At 42.1% G+C, this 19,589-nt stretch overlaps 2 protein-coding genes across 11 annotated transcripts in view; both read left to right on the forward strand.

The window, feature by feature from the left end:
- Positions 1–19,589, forward strand: part of MIPOL1 (mirror-image polydactyly 1) — a 276,231-nt gene that overhangs the window by 57,763 nt on the left and 198,879 nt on the right. Inside the window, exon 1 of one of the 10 annotated variants that reach the window (XM_072115543.1) lies at positions 12,453–12,479. The exons of the other annotated variants lie outside the window; for them this stretch is intronic. The gene's annotated coding sequence lies outside the window, so the exon portion shown is untranslated. Of the gene's footprint in view, positions 1–12,452; positions 12,480–19,589 lie in introns of those variants that run through there. 10 annotated transcript variants of the gene reach the window in all.
- Positions 1,029–3,266, forward strand: LOC140069632 (uncharacterized). Its single transcript, XM_072115535.1, has 2 exons — positions 1,029–1,853; positions 1,959–3,266. Exons 1-2 carry the CDS (start codon positions 1,758–1,760, stop codon positions 3,264–3,266), a joined length of 1,404 nt encoding a protein of 467 aa, XP_071971636.1. The 5' UTR covers positions 1,029–1,757.

Below are 19,589 nucleotides of genomic sequence, written 5' to 3' on the forward strand. Positions count from 1 at the left end.
AATCAGAAAGTCTCTTTATTGATCATTGGTTATCAATGAGTACTATTCACTGATAAATTGGCGGATATTTTATGGCTTATATGCCCAAGTGGTCAAGTCTTTGAAAATGAAAAAAAATCAGCAATTTTTTGTCACAAAACTTTCTCTTCATTTTCTCTCACACCAACGATTACCTAGAAAATGGTTATTTTGGCAACAACTATGCTAATAATAAGGCCCATCTTGTTTTAATAAGTCCATAAAACAAGGACCATACAGTGGCCACATTGGACGGACCGAGCACAACTCTGAAGTCGCAGCATCAACATCATCAAAAAAAGAAAAGAAAAAAGTCAAATGCCTAATCCTCCTGCTCAAAATGGGCAATTCCTACCTATCAACTCAGCAGAAGTTTGCTCATCTTGAAAATGTATTATATATTAACAAAAAATTAATGCAAAATTGCAGACTGCATTGGATAGAAGACCTGGAAATCTATGTACATTATTGTGTGCAGGACTGTGAAACATGCATTTTTATTCCAGGATTGTAGCTGGTTTCGGAGAACTGTGGTGCACTGGTATGTGAGATCTCTTCAATGTACGTCTTCACGGCCCCTCCCCCTTAGTAATTACTGTAGTATTCAAACAGAAGCCTGCCACAGCAGGAGGGAGGCTTCATATAACAGCGCACCAGAGTGCTCCGAATCCAGCTCCAATCCTGGGATACATGGCACACATGGTTATGGATACACAGATCTCCAGGAACAATGCATTGTTTGCAACTTTCTATGGTCAAATCTGCTGAACGATTCCCTTTCAATGTCTGATGGAAGTTTTAATTTTACAGATAGTAACTACCTCTATTATAGTAATTCCTCTATGTATACATATTCCGCAGCGCTACAAATCTGTCCATGTACCCATGGGGGCTCACAATCTACTCAACCTACCTCTACGTTTTGGAATGTGGGAGGAAATCGGAGGAAACACACACAAACTTAGAGAGACCATACAAACTCATTGCAGGTTTCCATAGCGTCCCCCATGACGGCCCCAACTGGAGGATGACCCTTGACCTCTGTAGGGACAGGAAGCAGAGAGGTTAAATACCCCACCCCGGCATCCGTACACCAGTGGCTTCCTGTCCCTACACAGGGCAGGGAGTAGAGAGAAGTCTCTCCTCATCCCCAGTAGTTGGGACGGTGAGGGGGGACCAGTGTGGCGCAGGGAATCGTCCCTTACCCTAAGGCAGTCTCGGCCTCGATCGGACTTCGGTCCTTTCCTCTGCCACAAGACAGAGATGCCTTCTTCTCCGGCTCTGCCCGCGGCTCTGCGCAGCTAAGGACACCCGGAGCGTGTCCATCGCGGCGGTCACGTGGACCGGCCGCCGTCCGACTCTGGTGACGACTTCCGCCGGAAATGACGGGACCGGATGTGACGTCACGATGGCGCGACCCGGAAGCAGGAGCGTGGAGCGGTAAGCTTGAAAAAGCAGGTATTCACGTTGATCTGAGGTCTAATAGTCGCACTCTGGTCCTGACGAGAGTAGTCGCTAGAATCGGACGCTATTTTGAGCATTTTCCAGCCAACAAGGTCGGTTAACATGCTGTATGGTTGCCTCATATGTGTCATATGTGTTATATACAATTCAGGTCTATATAGACATGTGTATATCTTTCTTAGGGGCTTGTGCTGTGTAACCCTCAAGATACCTCAGGTACTCCTTTGTTATATTCCACTTGATTAAATGTCACAGTCTATCTCACATTTCTATAAATGTTTAGGCTTGCTGATATCAGTGGTCCCACAATTGGGAATATGGAGACACATGGCATGGAGGCTTCAAGTCTGGACCTCATATCCTTGAACCCTGTAAGTAGGGTCAACCGGGGATAGGGTGGTGGGTCACCCACATGTCCCTATATTTTCACATGAGGTGTCGGTTATGGACTAATTACCTCTCCTTCTCCTTGGCAGGAGCCCAGGGAAAAGGAGAAGGATAAAGGGAGAGCTAAAGATCAGTCCGGCACAAAGAAAACCACTTCCAGAAAGTGTAATATGTGCTTAGAGAAACTCCCTACGGACTATAAAAAGCCGGTCTGTAAAACCTGCGTAGATAATCTACTCAGAGAAGAGAGAACCTCATTTGTGGATGAAATGCGTAGCTTTATCAGAGAAGAAGTTAAAACATCTATAGCATCATCCATAACAGCTTTCATACCTCAGGAGCCTCCACATAAAAAACAAAGAGTTATAGAATCCATGTCAGATTATACATCAGACTCAGAAGGGACCAAGGAGTCTACGGATATGGAGCCCGGTCCCTCAAATTCAGCCAGTAAGATGGAGTCGAGATATTTGTTAGCATCCGAAGATCTGGAACCCTTACTAAAAGCTATGAGGGATACCCTCAAAATTGAGGAAATAGAAGAGACCAAATCTATTCAGGATGAATTATTCGGACTTCTTAAAGTTAAGAAGAGGCGAGTGTTTCCCATAAATGACACTCTTAAGGAACTAATACTAGAAGAATGGAGAGAACCGGAGAACAAAATCTCCATATCTAGAGAATTTAAAAGTCGCCTGTCCTTTGATGAAACAGAAGCCAAAATTTGGAACGCTACCCCTAAGGTAGACATCCAGGTCACAAAAATGACCAAGAAGACGGACCTCCCGTTTGAGGATGCAATCCAGTTAAGAGATCCCCTGGATAGAAAGGCGGACAGCCTTCTAAAGAAGACATGGGAGTGTGCCATGTTAAACCTAAAATCAAATATTGCCACAACATCCATGGCACGGACTCTCTTTCATTGGATTACCGAACTGGAGGGTCATGTCAGAGACGGTACTCCTAGGGAGATGCTATTGAGTACATTTTCAACATTGAGAGCAGCCACCGCCTTCATCGCAGATGCCTCAGCGGAAGGAGTTAGAATAAGTGCCAAGGAAGGGGCACTATCAAATTCAGTTAGAAGATCACTTTGGCTTCGCCAGTGGACTGGCGATTTCAGATCGAAGTCAAAATTATGTGGTATTCCATTTGAAGGGGAATACCTATTCGGTTCCGAACTTGACACGCTGTTGGAAAAAGCGGCAGACAGAAAGAAAGGGTTTCCGGAATCCAGAAGTAACCAAAGAAAGCAGCCCTTTCGAGACTCTAAGGACAGAAAACAGCCCTTTAGAGGGAAAGGCAAACAGGGCAGGTGGAGCTACCCTAAAGGAGGGAGAGGAAGGGGCTTCCTTCTCAGTGCCAGCAACTCGGCCCCAGCGTTTAGAAAACAATGACGCCAGGGTGGGGGGAAGACTATTGAAGTTCCACTTCCAGTGGACTCAGATAACATCAAATCCCTGGATACTAAGTATTCTTCGGGAAGGTTATCATCTAGAACTAACCTCTCTTCCCCCCAGAAAATTTGTTTTGACAGAGCAGCCCTCAGGAAACCTCTCAAACTCGCTGTGGTCAGAGATACAAAAGCTCATTCAATTGGATGTCATCATCCCAGTACCTCAGACACAGTTAAAAGAAGGACACTACTCTCCCCTCTTCTTGATAAAAAAACCAAATGGCTCTTTCAGGATGATATGCAACCTGAAGAATCTGAACAAGTACATACGATATCGAAAGTTCAAGATGGAAACAGTGAGCTCGGCAGCAGTTCTGATCCAACCAGGAGCGTCTATGTGTACGATAGATCTGAGGGACGCATATTACCATGTGCCAATACATCAAAAATCTCAAAAATTCCTCAGATTCGCAGTACGATCACCTTGGGGAGAAGAGGTCCACTATCAGTACAAGGCGCTGCCTTTTGGGATTTCTTCGGCCCCCAGGACATTCACAAAGATCATGATCGAGGTGATAGCTTTCTTGAGGCGGAAAGGGATTCTAGTCATCCCCTACCTGGACGATCTGTTGCTGGTGGCCAGTTCGAAACAAGAGCTTATACACCACCGAGATTTCACAATGAGGATCCTTCATCAGTTAGGATGGATAATAAACCTGGAAAAGTCCAAACTAAACCCAAGTACAGAGGTTGTGTTTCTAGGAACGTTATTAGATTCGATACAGCAGATGTCCTTCTTACCGCCAGAGAAAGCAACGAGACTAATGCAACATGTCATATTGTTTCAAAAAAGAAGTCATTGCACGATAAGGGAAGCCATGAGGATACTGGGCCTTATGACATCTTCCATACAGAGTGTACAGTGGAGCCAGAGTCACACCAGAGTCCTTCAAAGTTGGATATTGGCCTCCTGGGACAAAGATCCCCAACATCTAAATCAAAAGGTCCAGATTCCGGAAGCGGTCAAGCAATCCCTGGAGTGGTGGATAGATACTTCCAACCTGGGAAGAGGGATATCATGGCATCCCTGGCCAGTGATAAATATCCGGACGGACGCAAGTCAGTCAGGATGGGGAGCGGACATAGCAGGCCTTCCCGTTCAAGGTCTTTGGCCGTCCTCGACCAGATCCCGTTCCTCGAACTTCCGAGAACTGAGAGCTGTTCTAGAGACCTTAAGAGCAAGTGCTCAAAGCCTGAGGGGAAAACATGTAAAAATTTATTCAGACAACACCACCACGGTGGCTTATCTCCGTCATCAGGGGGGTACCAGGAACCCCGATCTCCTCAGTCTTTCAGACGAGATATTCATCTGGGCAGAAACCAACATCCGCTCTCTTTCAGCCACCCATCTAAAAGGAGAATTGAATCAAGTAGCGGACTATCTCAGTCGTCAGACGATAGACCACAACGAGTGGTGTCTAAACGAGAACATCTTTTCAAGTCTCATACAAAAATGGGGACAACCAGTGACAGATCTTTTTGCCACCAGCAAAAATACAAAAGTTCCTCATTTCTTCTCTCTGGATCCAAATACTCCGGTTTGCCAAAGGGATGCCTTCAGCCAGTCCTGGAGCGGACCTCTAATGTACGCATTTCCTCCTATACCTCTCATAGCGAGAGTGATTCAGAAGATCAGAGAGGACCAAGCAAAGGTTATACTCATTGTTCCCTGGTGGCCAAAGAGGAACTGGTTTCCATGGCTAGGAAAGATGGCATTGGAAGGACCTGTCATGCTGGAACCTCTAAACAACCTTCTGTTCCAGGGTCCAGTGTACCATCCAGATCCACAGGCTCTCCGGCTCTCGGCTTGGATCCTGAAAGGCAATTGCTGATATCCAGGGGACTATCAAACAAGGTAATTTCCACACTCAAAGCGAGCCGCAAACCAGTTACCCACAAAATCTATGCCAGGATATGGGGAAGATTTGTGTCTTTTTGTGGCAGGACTCCTCCTAACCAAATGTCCCCTAATGTCTCACAGGTGCTCGACTTCCTGCAAGCAGGGTTTGACAAGGGCCTTAAGACGAATTCCTTAAAAGTCCAGATTTCAGCCCTCAGTGCTTTTTTCGACACCCCATTAGCCGAAAATAGATGGATCCAAAGGTTTGTCAAAGCTACGGCTAGACTAAGACCTCAAATAAAACAGAATATCCCCAATTGGGATCTTTCATTAGTACTGGATTATCTCACAAAAATACCGTTTGAACCTCTGGAGTCGGTCAAGCTTAGAGAATTAACGCTAAAACTCACCTTTCTCATAGCCATAACAACAGCTAGGCGTTTGGGTGAGATCCAGAGTTTGTCTATTAAAGAACCTTATCTTAAAATATGTGAAGATAAGATTGTACTAATGTTAGATAAAGCCTTTACTCCCAAAGTAGCTTCATCTTTTCATCGTAACCAAGAGATTATTCTGCCTTCCTTCTGTCAGAATCCAAAACATCCCAGAGAACAGGAGTGGCATACGCTAGATGTCAGAAGATACCTGCTACATTATCTGGAAGTCACCAAATCCTGGAGAAAAGACAACAACATTCTCCTACAATTTAGAGGAAAGTGCAGGGGCAGAAAAGCTTCAAAGGCATCCATCGCCAGGTGGATAAGAACAGTCATCAAAGAAGCTTATGATGCCAACAACCTGGACATTTCAGGGACTATTAGGGCCCACTCGACCCGAGGAGTGGCAGCCTCCTGGGCGGAAAAACGGGGCGCCTCGTTAGAGGACATATGTAGAGCAGCTACCTGGTCTACTCATCTAACTTTTGCCAAACACTATAGGCTAGATGTTCAAAGTGCTAGAGACCAGTCCTTCGGAAGGAAGGTCTTACAAGCTGTTGTCCCACCCTAATTATTTATCTGGTACATCTCCAGTTGGGGCCGTCATGGGGGACGCTATGGAAAAGGAGAATTATTCTCACCGTTAATTCGGTTTCCATTAGTCCACCATGACGGCCCATATATATTTCCCACCCTGTAATTTGGAAAAAGTTAAAATTGCCTATTTGTTCTGTGTGCATCGATAACATACAATAAATGGGTTGCATCCAAGGCCGGTGTAGTTATTTAGAAGCCACTGGTGTACGGATGCCGGGGTGGGGTATTTAACCTCTCTGCTTCCTGTCCCTACAGAGGTCAAGGGTCATCCTCCAGTTGGGGCCGTCATGGTGGACTAATGGAAACCGAATTAACGGTGAGAATAATTCTCCTTTTTTACCTGGGTGGGACTTTAACCCAGGACCCCAGCGCTGCAAGGCTGTAGTGCTAACCACTGAGCCACCTTGCTACCTTTAGTATCTCTGTCTTCAACTATGTTCCACGGTCACAGTGAATGAAGAAGAGACTGGTCATGTGCCGTTCTCTGCATTCGCTTCTATGGCAGTACAGCTTGTCTTTTACTTGCAGATAAAACATAATAGGGTTCAAACATTTCAGGTGCAGTTGCGAGCATATAGTCTGTATTGTGAGACTGAACAAACTGCTCTTCACCCCTTTTTTGGTAAATCCCATATAACGTCCTGACAAGCGTGAAGTACATTGGTGCCACCTCTGTGACACGGGATACGTTCTCGGATTACTGCTTTAAGGTCAATGATTTATTCTGCTCATTTCTTTTTGGTAGTATGTCGCAGTGACTTATAGAGCTGTATTATTTTTTTTTATTGGCAAATATCGGACTCTACTGGATTTCTGGGATTTTGCAATGACTTGTATATGACAATAAACCAGCTCCAATTACGAAATACAACCAGCGGATCATTCTTCATCAGATTGCAGGCCATTCACTGTGTGCATTTACATTACTGTAGACACAAACTGTACTATACAGGATTAAAGAAAAGTGTATTCATCCAATACTATAGTGTCATAATGACGGGAGGAAATCTGATCATTAACTCCTCAATCCCAGCGTGGGCTAAATAATATTGCCCTAACATAAGGAGTCTGATGGGTAGGAAATGTTCTTCACTTTGTTCATTGATTAAAATTAAACATGTGACATATAGATGTAGATAATTTTGGTGATGGAACTTCTCCATTTATTAGTTTTCCAGCATCAAAATGTTGCATACATTTAGGACCATCCTGGACTGTAGGGAAAGGGGAACCTACAAAAATTCTTAGTCTGCTTCTATATACAAGCGGTCCCCTACTTAAGAACACCCGACTTGCATACGACCCCTAGTTACAAACGTATACTGTATATACTTATAGAAGCAGACGGTCAGTTTTACAAATGTCAGCAATATTTGCACAAAATTACCAGTTTTTACAGTTATCAAGAGTTTCTAAAATATATGGGGTGACATTCTGTTATTTTCCTGGGAGACATTTGGTCCATATCTACATATAGATGTTGAGTATAAAGCAGGATTCACACATTGTTTATGGGTTCCATTCTTTATCTGTGATGGATCTGTAACAATTACTGAAGACTTCTAATTCTTAAGGACCAAATCGATTTTTGATTTTGTCACATTTTGATGATTTTAAAACAATTGTGCCATCAACACCAGAACCACAGCAACCAGAAAATTGCTCCATTGTGAATAGAAGTGAATCGAATGTCTTCCTTGTGTTAGGGGATATTGCCTAGGATGGAGTACCATGTTAAAGCGCCAATATCTGACCAGTATTGCTTCACAAAGGTCCCCAAGATGGCTACAACATTCTAGTTATTTAGGACATTTATATGGCTGCACACTCTTTTAAAGGTGTCTTGTATATGGAACCTCTCATTGCTGTCGGTGTTTGCTAATTTTCTGTTTTTAAAGGAGAAAGCAATAATGATTCAGAATTTCTTTTACATTAAAGGGCTTTGCAGGGCCCTATACAACTAATGACCTAAACACTAGTAGTTGATCCCAAGGGAGGAGCTTTGTCTGTATTATATTGGCTGCATTGTGAAAGAAAGTGGCACCTCCCAGCTTCTTTTCTAGTAGATGGATGATGATGATGATAACGCCAAACTACAGCACACATTTGGGGGCTAAGTTTTGCCTAAAGAAATTTTGTAAAACACAGGTGGTGTCGACCAACTGTGTCAGCAAATTGGTTTGATTTCGGACTAGTTCTGAGGTTGTTCTAAGTGACCCTCTAAGTTTTTAAAATTTAACCCCTGTATAAAGATCTGGACTTTATTCAAGGAGGTAGTTGCCTGGTGCTCTCCCTATCTTAGTTTCAGTGTCGATTAGAGCTGGCCGAGGAAGCTAAAAAGGAACATAGGTATAGGTCGGGTATTGGTATAGTATAGGTTAGACAACAGGTCAGGGGGCAAACAGTAAGTGACTCATGTACTTTCCTGTAGGAGGAGAGTGCCTTATGTAACCAGGAGTCAGTGGAGATTGGCTGGAGACAAATCTTCTTTTTTCACCTTATCAAGATAGGAATTGTACATCCACCCAACAGCAGAACACAACAGAGGAGTGTGTACATCAGGGGTGTAACTACAGTGGTAGCAGCCATAGCAGCTGCTATGGGGCCCGCAGTGTCAGGGGGCCCCTTTATCCCACCTGGCACTAAAGAATGGAGGATGTGCACCATTATATACATATTATATACATATTGTATAGCATAATATATATACTAACATATATCTGATGTCTGTATGTGTGTGTATATGCTCTATATGTGAGCGCATTTGTGTATTAATGTGTAATTGTAACTCACATGTGTGAGGATACAAATATGTATACTATATAAGTGGGAATGGGGGCCCCCATTCAAACGCCTGCTATAGGGGTCTGCCTTTCCTAGTTACTCTCGTGGTGTACAAGGGCATGCTGAACAGAATAAGTAACCCAGCGTCCGTGACCACCAGGGGGCACATGTCGTGGTGGCCACTGACCTCCAATGTAATTTCAATTAGATTTTTGCTGTGAAGACACACATTTTCAATTAGGAGGGTTGACCCTAACTTATGCCCTTAGAGGTTAATGGAGCATGCATGGAGCACATGCATGTGACATACAACTTTACTCACACAGTGGACCCCAATCTTGTGCTCTTCTAACTTCCCAATTTTGGAACACCTATGGAGCAGATATTATTATACCGCAGAGATTATAGCGCTCACATACCTCTAACTTCTATTGATGAAGTAAGTTCAACACTTCTGGACCTTCTCACCAGTTTAGCCTACGTAATCATTTGTAAAGGTAATGTGAAAATAAATGGAGTTGATAGAACCATTTTCTGGGCATATGTGGGAAAATACGGTACAATCTATGAAAATTCACATGACAAATGGAGCTGTGGAACCTACGCTAGAAAGAAACCGTGTCCCTTATCCAGTATAATGAATAGGCCGAGCTGATAAAGGCACCTGTTTACACGGGCGGGTCAGCTGTGTCTCAACCAAAGCATGAGAGTGCCTGACAAAGGAAAGACTTTTGCTCCCATGAAAGGGGTGGTAATATTTGAGTATGTTTCAAGATCAGCGTTGAGATAAATCCAGGAATTTCAGCCTATTGCATGTCCGGCTTTGGGTCCCTGCACGATTAACACTCCTGGTGTGAAAAGGCGACCAGGCCCCTCCTTATACTGTCCCATAAATTAACATGAACAGTTAAATCACATTGCGGTTTGTTGTCCTAGGCTAAATATTTTCCAAACCATTTGTCTTGTAAATTCCCTGAGCTGAATACATGTAAAGCCTAGGCGTGTTTCATTGTGTCATTTCACGTTTATTTAACCAGTGCGCCCTTTATTTTACCTGTGAAGTCTTGGAGCAATTGTCAAAAAAAGGTGCCAGGTCAAACATCTGCAGCCTTCAGAACCTGCGGAGAACCTTGTGGAAGTCGGGAAAGACGGTTTACATAGGGAGGCGACTGCTTTGATTGGCTGCTGGATGTACAGTAGTTCGGTGATGCACTGCAGGTGTCTGGGTGACAACTCAAGTTAGTTCTCAGGAAGTAAAAAAAAAAATGTACTTATTTTGGAGTGACAAGTTTGTTTTATTTTGTTACTCATGCAGCCGGTAAAGGAGTTGCTGAGATTTCGAAATAGTATGTGAATCCATGTCCATGGGTTTTGGTATTACAGCTAGAGATAAGCCCGATAAATTGACACCACTAGCCACTAAATATAGCTGTGATTGCTAAGGGGGACATCAGCTAGGGGCATCAATTTGGCAGATTGACTGCACATCCACTTATCCAGCAATATCTCCGGGACGCACCCGATTCCAGGACCGGAACTTAGCTTTTTTCTGCTCATCTCTAGTTACAGCTTTAAAGGAAAGGGGTGTGATGTCTGGTGGATATGGCTCCAAGTTACTTGGCCCCTTTTATTGTATCAGCAATCAAACACTTAAAGGCGTATTGATGACCTACCATAAGAACCCCTACTAGCCAAAAGAAGCATAGCTTTGCCCCACATTATCAAGTTTTAGACAGTTTTCTACTTTTCCAGTGCGATAATAGGGCGTGACGCAGGTGTGGTTTCACAGCAAAAGGTCTGTGTAGCAAAAATGTAGCAAATGTCCCAAAAGTTTGGCACAGTTTTAGAACATCAAGTAGACCAACTAATAGATGGCACAAAGTTGGACCAGATAGTCTTAAACTACACTACACTTTGATTTATCATCAAACCCCAGATGCAGTGACGAACCTATCTCAGCATACGACTGTCTAGCCTTACTTCACACTGTTCTACTTTGCGACACCCTTTGTATAGTATCCAACGATGTCCACTACAGACTGTATAGATCTGTCTGGTAGGCATTTTTACCTTACAACGTATTCTCATGTTCCACAGATTAGGTCATAAATACATGATAGATGCCCATCCCTCCTCATGGACCGGTCCTATCACAAAAGCGAGGTTTAGCTGATCCCCTTCCCACAGTCCGGTTGAACAATAATATTGCTGTACATTCAGGTCTATGGGGGCACCTATAATAGGTAAGCGCTCGGCTGTTATAGTCGCTCGTATTACCTTGAATGGCAGATGGGGAAGAAAATTTGGACTGAAAGGCACAAAAATAAGACCACATTATGCAGGGAAGAATCTCATTATATTGATTGAACAGGATAACACACTTCGAGGGTATACTACCCTCTTCATCAGATCCAGCTCACTAATACTGTGTGAGCCGAAGGGATCAGAGAAGGGAATTTGCCATTTGTTTCACTACTCAGAGTCCAGGTAAAACCCCACCTAAACAGGTTTGAGGGCTGAATCCTTTCTGGTCTTTTTATAATTTTACCACACCTACTACACTATGGGAGCACTCTCTGCCATTTTGCCTCTCATAATTTTGGCGCAGTTGTGTCATTTTTGATACACATACTTTTTACTGCAGAGCCACGCCTCCATTTTCCAAGGCCATGGGCCTTTTTTTTTACAAGTCTAAAAATAGTCTAAAACCCTTAATAAATGTGGCAGAAGGAATGTCAGAACCGATAAATCACCCCATAGTGTCTAAAACTCATGAAAAATACAGACATTTGAACACTTTCTGGCGATCATGAGGTCACCCGTTGATTGTTTTTTGTCAGGAGACCTTTTGTACAAAATGTCATTGATTTGAGTTTTTATATACATTTTTTTGTCACAGTTAAGATCAATACACATTAAACTGTGTTTGAGTATAAAGTTGGCAGGGAACTCTCTAGTTAAAGAACCCCAGTAAGATTTTTTTTACATTAACCTAAACCCCCAACCCTCAGTGTAACAGCACATACCCAGCTGAATGTTTGCTCTACCCTCTTCTGTGTCCTTTGTGAGACAAGATGTATGACCACCCAGAGGGACTCACAAGGTTGAGACACTTAGATGTTTCCAGTAAACTACCCTGTACAGTACACCCCCAAAAAAACAACCCTCCAAATGTACCATACATCGTTAGGCAGAGTAATACAGTGGGTATGGAAAGTATTTTACACTTTTTTTTTTTTTTCGTTACAGCCAATCTTTTGCTCTCTGGCCCCATCTTGACAGAAAAAATCCCTGAAATGTAAATATTTTTGCTGATTTATTAAAGAAGAAAAACTGAAATATTATGATGTCATAAGTATTCAGCCTCTTTGCTCAGTATTGAGTAGAAGCAGCTTTGGAGCTGGTGCAGACAGGGGTCTTCTGGGAAGATGCAACAAGTTTTTCACACCAGGATTTGGGGATCCTCTTCCTTGCAGATCCTCTCCAGTTCCCACAGGTTGGATGGTGGAAGCCATTTTCAGGTCTCTCCAGAGACGCTCAATTGGGTTTAGGTCCGGGCTCTGTTTGGGCCAGTCAGGAATGGTCACAGAGATGTTCTGAAGCCTCTGCTTTGTTATATTAGCTGTGTGCTTAGGGTCATTGTCTTGCTGGAAGGTGAACATTCGGCCCAGTCTGAGGACCAGAGCTCTGGAAGAGGTTTACGTCCAGGATATCTGGCCGCATTCGTCTTTCCTTCAATCTATCCTTTCCCTGCCCCCATAGCATGATGCTATCCCCACCATGTTTCATTGTTGGGATTTTATGTGGCAGGTGATGAGCAGTATCTGGTTTTTCTACACATACCGCTTAGAATTAACACTAGAAAGTTCAATCTCAAATCATCAGACCAGATAATCTTATTTCTCATATGCAGCTTTAATATGTCTTGCACTGAGGAGAGCCTTCAGTCGGCAGACTCTGCCATAGAGCCCCGACTGATGGAGGCTGCATTTGACTTTGTGGTACGTTCTCCCATCTCCCTACCACATCTTAGGAGCTCAGCCACAGTGATCTTGCGGTTCTTTACCTCTCTATTCTATCATGATTGCTTAGTTTGTCTGTATAGCCAGTTTGAGGAAGTGTTGTAGTCATCCCAAACTTCTTCCATTTAAAGATTATGGAGGGTACTGTGATCTTAGAGAGCTTGAGAGCTGCAGAAATTCTTTTGTAACCTTGGGCAGTTCCTTAAACCTCATGATTCTCATGTGCTCTGACATGCACTGTGAGCTATGAGGTCTATATATAGAGAGGTGTCTGCCTTTCCTAATCAAGTCAGTTTAATTAAACACACTCCATTGAAGGAGTAGAACCATCTCAACAAGGTTCAGAAGGCAATGGTCAACATGGGGGATATTTATCAGGACCTCTGCGCACCGCCACTGGTGCAGAGGCCCTGAAATAATCGCAAATGCTAGCTTATTGCTAGCTTTTGCGATTATTTTCCCCAATCCGCCACCAGTGGGGCATGGGGGGGCGCGGCCGGACGGGAGTGGGCCGACGCGGGGCGTTACTGTCCCCGCGTCTGCGCACTCGCTGCTGCCGGCGACTTTTCATATGTGAAAAGTCGTCGGCTGTGTTTTTTTCTACGCGAGGCCTTGCCTGGCGTAGGATACTGGCAGCCCGATACATCAAGAGGCAGAAGCCTCTTGATGTATCGGGCTGCGAATTTGCAGCCCGATACGCCAGCACGAGTGCCAGCGTGTGATAAATATCCCCCCATGTGAGTGTAACAGCAAATACATATGACCATGTGCTATTTTATTTTTTCTTGTTTAATAAATTAGCAACAAAAAAAAATGAATTGGCTGTAATGAAACAAAGACTGAAAAATTTAAAGGGGTCTGAATACTTTCCATAACTACTTAAAGGGGTATTCTCGTCTGGGCATTCACATTCAGTTTCATTAATTTGCCATATATAAACATTTCTTCAATTAGATGTTATTAAAAAAAATGTTCCTGTGTGAAGATAATTTCTCATAAATGTAGTCTTATGGTCCCTTAGAAACGAGATAGCTTCCGTGGATACGACCACCTCTGCCTGAGAGATTGCACAAATAAACAAAAAGATTTTGTATATGAAATGTCCGGGAGTTACTGCAAGTCCCACAGCCGTCCTGTGGTAATGATTGCTTAATCCAGGAGGTCAAGCAGGACTCTATAGCGCAAGTCTGGCCACCGCTTCCAGAGTGTGACGTGGTCGTATCCGAGGAAGCCATGTCGTTTCTAAGGGACAACATGACTACATTTATGAGAAATTATCTTCACACAGGAACATTTTTTTTAATAACATCTAATTGAAGAAATGTTTATATATGGAAGATTAGTGAAACTGAATGTGAGTGCCCAGACGAGAATACCCCTTTAAGTCTGGCGCACCATATTATGTGTAGTTTAACTGTGCACTCCTGCAACCATTTTGCTAAATCTGGTGAGTGTATTGAATTTTACTGCAGTACACAACATATCACTTTGTACCTCTTTTTTGGCAGTCCAGCTAAGATCAGGACCCCTTTTACAGAGCCATGTTATCCCACCAAAAAGTCATAAAAGCCTATAAGATCTAAAACAGTTTTAAAATGTGGTGGAAAGCATGTTAGACAGTTTTATGTTGCAAATTGCACCAGAATTTTTTTTTTTTGCTTTTTTAAGTTTCTCTCTTCTCTCTCCTTTTGCTTTTATAACTAAATATTGTAGTCCGAGGGAAGTATTAGATGGAGAAACCCCTTTAATACTCTCACCCAACCCTTGACTATCCTTATTCTTTTACAATATTCTCCCTTACCAAATAGTATACACAGAATATTTACCGCCATCCCTTGTGTTATGATATGTAAATGCATGGACGGTCTACACAAATATGTTCTCAACCGCTGCTCAAACAGCTCAGGGCCTTAGTCAAACAGCAGAAAAAGGCTGCTGTAATATAGAAGTGTAACACTTCTGCTTCTGGTTTGGATATATAGTGAATACATTCAGGACATACTATAACTATGTGTAACTTAGACGAAAGCACTTTGGATTTTTCGCACTGCGCTCCTTCCTCTGCATTTTTGATATATTAAAAAAAATTGGCTACTCCCAAATGGAGGGCTAAGAAATTATCCAAAACTATCCTTTAGTGTGTGTAAGTGTAGTGAAGGAACCTGTTTCTGGATTGCGCTTCTATGGGAGGTTTCCCAGTGTGTACATTGAATGTGTGGAACGCAGTGTGGAAATTTTAAACCTGCATTTTGTGCACAACTACAGTCAGAGAACAATGTAGTTGGATGTGCAAATAGACACAGACAGTTGTTTACAGCACCAGACACCTGAGTTTGTCCCCTGCCAAAAAGAAGCTGTTGAAGGGAATTTGGGATCGGTACAGGATACACCACCACCTTATCCAAGAATCCTCACAGTAAGGTATTTTATACCGAATATGATCAAAGAGATTAATTTACCCACACGAGTCAATAAAATATGAGGATGAAGTTAACTATTTAACAGAAGCTTTTCTAATGATTCCAGCGATATTGAAATTTGAGCTGTAATATACTTTTCCGCCACTAGAGGGAGCATTAGGCAGAGCTCTGATATATTTTTTGTTCATTTCATAGTAAATTTCTGGTAATGGAATAAAAATGATCTTTTATGCTTAAAATATTTTTTTTAATAGCTCAGTAGTCCCTTTTATGAAAATACTGAATCAAGTTTTACTTTGCTCATTCAATTGAATTAAGAATGACCCTCTATGGCAAATAGTCATATTAAATGCAACACCCCACTTATGTTATACTGATATGGGTAAAGGCAAATTTACTGCAAAAAAGTTTTTTTTTAAATGCATAGCTAGTTTATTTTCTATTTGCATAGAGAACTTTTTTCAACATATATTATATTTTTTTTAAAGATTCCTACTTGTTTATCTTGCAGAAAACATTTGCTAGTGAATCTTTAAAAAAAATATATTTAAAGTTCCCACTATATCCAGTTATTTTTATCGATTATTTTACATTACCTGGCCCCCCTGTCAGCCGTGTGTGATGAGTCCCCGGGAAGTGGGGGGGGGGCACTAATTATCTTATTCTCAACCTTACTCAGGGAGCAGGGGTGAGGCTTGAGGAGGATCAAGAGTAAGGAGGATCCGAGGAGGGATAAAGGAGAAGAGGTCTTTGGCCGTTTGAACTGCCCCTCCACACGTACTCCACAGTACTCACCACACGCTAGTGCCAAGGGGCCACTTATTGTAAAATAATCGATTAAAAAGCTCTGGATTTATTCATACTGCTGACAATGGCATTTTTGAAATTAACATGCCTTAGGATATTGGATAAAAATGACCTCAGTGATGACAGGTTCTCTTTAAAAATGTAATAAGCCGCAAAAAAATTCCAAATACTGCATTTTTGGTACAAATAAGGCCCAGTTCACACTTGCATTTGTTAAAAAAACAAAAGCGCAGCAGCCAACCATTTTTTTTATTCTCCGAAAAATATAATGGAATTGTAATGGAAGGTTACCTTCTGTACATTGAAGAATGGTGAAGAGAAACTTTTTGTTCATTTTCCGTTCTCAGTTTCCTTTACCCTCTCCTGAAACACAGGATAACGGAAAACCCTGATTTTTAGTGAACGATTCATATTGTCTTCATAGTTAACGACATCTACCACTAGGATGATGGATTGTAAACCAAGCACACTGACATACTGGTGTGTGCCCCCTCTGACAGGATCCGCTTTAGCTTCTTGGCCCTTGTTTAGGTTTTGAAAATTATGCAAATGAACCTGAGGGGCTCCAGGCTCCACAGGTTTTAATGAAGCCTTATTCCCTTTAATGAAGGCTCATTTGCATAATTTTGAAAGCCTTTTATTCTTAAAAACAAGGTTATAAGAAGCTGTGGAACCTGCTGGTAGATGTCCTTTAAATAAAAACTACTACCAGGATCAAGAATTGTAAACCAATTATACTCATATACTCGTGTGTGTGTCCTGTGGCAGGATCCACTCTTCTCTTAGCTATTTATGCCCCTCTTTTACGAATAAAGGCTTTAAAAATTATGCAAATGAACCAATTAATTGCTATGGATCCTAGATCCCCTCAGGCTCATTTTAAATGCCTTTAAAAAAAAAAAAGTTGCTGCTCTTCCCAAAAAACACTGCCACGCTTGCTGACAAGCTGTTGGGTATTACAGTTCAGCTTTCATTATGTTAGAGGTGCTGATATGCAATACCAGACACAACCTGCGGTCAGGAGTGTTGCTGTTTTTGGAAAGAAATAGGATTTTAAACCTGGTGCTGGAGATATTTTTGCACCTCGGTTCACAGTATGTCTCACACACCAGGTAAATCCTGTAGTAAAGGTGTTGTTTACTTAATAGTCGACACATTACCTGAATGGACCCAGTTCTTTATAACCTGCTGAAATCAGATCAGCTTAACATTTCATAGTGTTGTCACAGAAAATCTGTAACCTCTTTTCTGTAGTTCACCTAATGATATGCTATCAGCCTTTTCTTACAAGTACTTGCAGTAATACCATGGGCACGCGTCCAAGGACACATTCTCAGACAGGCACCCACCATGGCGAATGCTCAGTATCAAGCACCTACTGAATAGACGTCAACTGTGAATATAAGCTTTGTGTGTATAGGTTTCACATGAAGACCCAATGACATCACCAAAGCCTGTGTCCTAAGTATATCTACAATGATTGAAGGAATGCGCCTTATTGTTATCTGATATTCGATCAATGGTAGAGATGCTGCAATACAATAGACTGAAAATGGTGGAGATATCTTAGAGGGGTTGACTATGATTAAGATTTTGTTTTTACAGAAAATGTGATTCCCATGTTTATAGGCTGTATGTCATATTGTAATTCACCACAGTCTATAGATAAGAGGCTAGAAGAAAGACCAGTGAAGGAACTGGTCACTCAGCAGATATAGCGCTACATTATTTGTTTTTTGTTCCTTCTCTTCGTTTCTCATTTCCTTTCTTTTCTTTCTTCCTTTCCTTTCCCCTACTTTTTATTTCTACTATCCTTCTGCCCCTTCCCTTAATTCCCTTTCTCATCATCTTCCCTTCCTTCCTTCCTTCCTTCCTCCCTTCCCCTCCCTCTTTTTCTTCTTGCTTCCTTCTCTCCCTTTCTAATATTGTTCCTTTATTTTCCCTTCCCTCCTTTTCTTCTTGCTTCCTTCTCTCCCTTTCTAATCTTGTTCCTTTATTTTCCTTTCCCTTTTTTTCTTCTTGCTTCCTTCTCTCCCTTTCTAATCTTGTTCCTTTATTTTCCTTTCCCCTTTTTTCTTCTTGCTTCCTTCTCTCCCTTTCTAATCGTGTTCCTTTATTTTCCTTTCCCTTTTTTTCTTCTTGCTTCCTTCTCTCCCTTTCTATTCTTGTTCCTTTATTTTCCATTCCCTTCTTTTCTTCTTGCTTCCTTCTCTCCCTTTCTAATCTTGTTCCTTTATTTCCCCCCTTCCTTATTTTCTTCCTGCTTTCTTCTCTCCCTTTTACATATTATCCCTTCCTAATCGACTTCTTTCTCTTTTACCTACTTTCCCTTTTCTAATCTTCAAATCTCCTTCCTTTTTCCCAACTCGTCTTATTCTTTCCTTTCCCCCTTTTCTAATCTAATTCCTTACCTCCCTTCTTATTTATCTAACGTTTTCTTTCCTTTTGCTTTCTCGTCTCATTCCTTCCTTTTTCTCTTCTTTTCCTTTTTACCCCATTTCCTTCTATCTTTTGCCCTTTTCTAATCACTTTTATTCGTTTTCTTCCATCCTTTCTTACCTTTCCCTTCTTTCCCTTTCGTGTGTAACTCCTTCCTTTTCCTCTTTTTTCCCTTCCTACTATAATTCTCTTAAAGGAGCAGTAGCACATTCTGTTTGACACAAGAAGCAAAGTGCATATTTTCTGCAAGATTGATCCTGTTTTCCTGCAGGTTAATGCATGTGGTTGCACGTGTCAGTCATCCTTGCAGGTCGTGTATAGGGTGATGAAGTCATCAAACCTTCTGAAATGCTCTAAAAATCTTGTAAATGTTCCTTGTCCAGCTGTCGGTGTTATCTTAGTGTTCACTGCTATGTGTGTGGTATTCACTGATGAATATTGCAAAAATGTGCACGTTATTCTTGTATAGTCAGGCTGAAATGTCATCATCTACAACCTCTGGAAAACACTACTGTATTGGCCCCCATCAGGGCTGGGACTATGAATTATGGTGGATGAGGATTCCCTCTGCCCCCTGCCTTCCTGTAATAGAATCAATGCAGAATGGTAATATTTGGGTCATTCGTGGTGAAGGGTTTATGAGGATGAATACTGCTTTAGGTATCCTGCAGTTTGTTCATGTCTTCAGGCTCCACCGTTGTATAGGTGCCCCTTGATGGACCATCTACGAGTGCAGGAATCTTGCCAAGTATAAATATAGATCCAGGACAAAAGCATAGAATAAATATATAAAGAATCTAGACCAAATCCTAAAATAAATACAGACCTCAGAGAACCCCCCCCCCCCTAAACTAATAAAGATCACCACAGGCCGAAATGTCTAAACTAATATACACCCCAGACCAAGCCCCCTAAACC

Source organism: Engystomops pustulosus, chromosome 7 (genome assembly GCF_040894005.1).
Source record: "Engystomops pustulosus chromosome 7, aEngPut4.maternal, whole genome shotgun sequence".
NCBI lineage: Eukaryota > Metazoa > Chordata > Amphibia > Anura > Leptodactylidae > Engystomops > Engystomops pustulosus.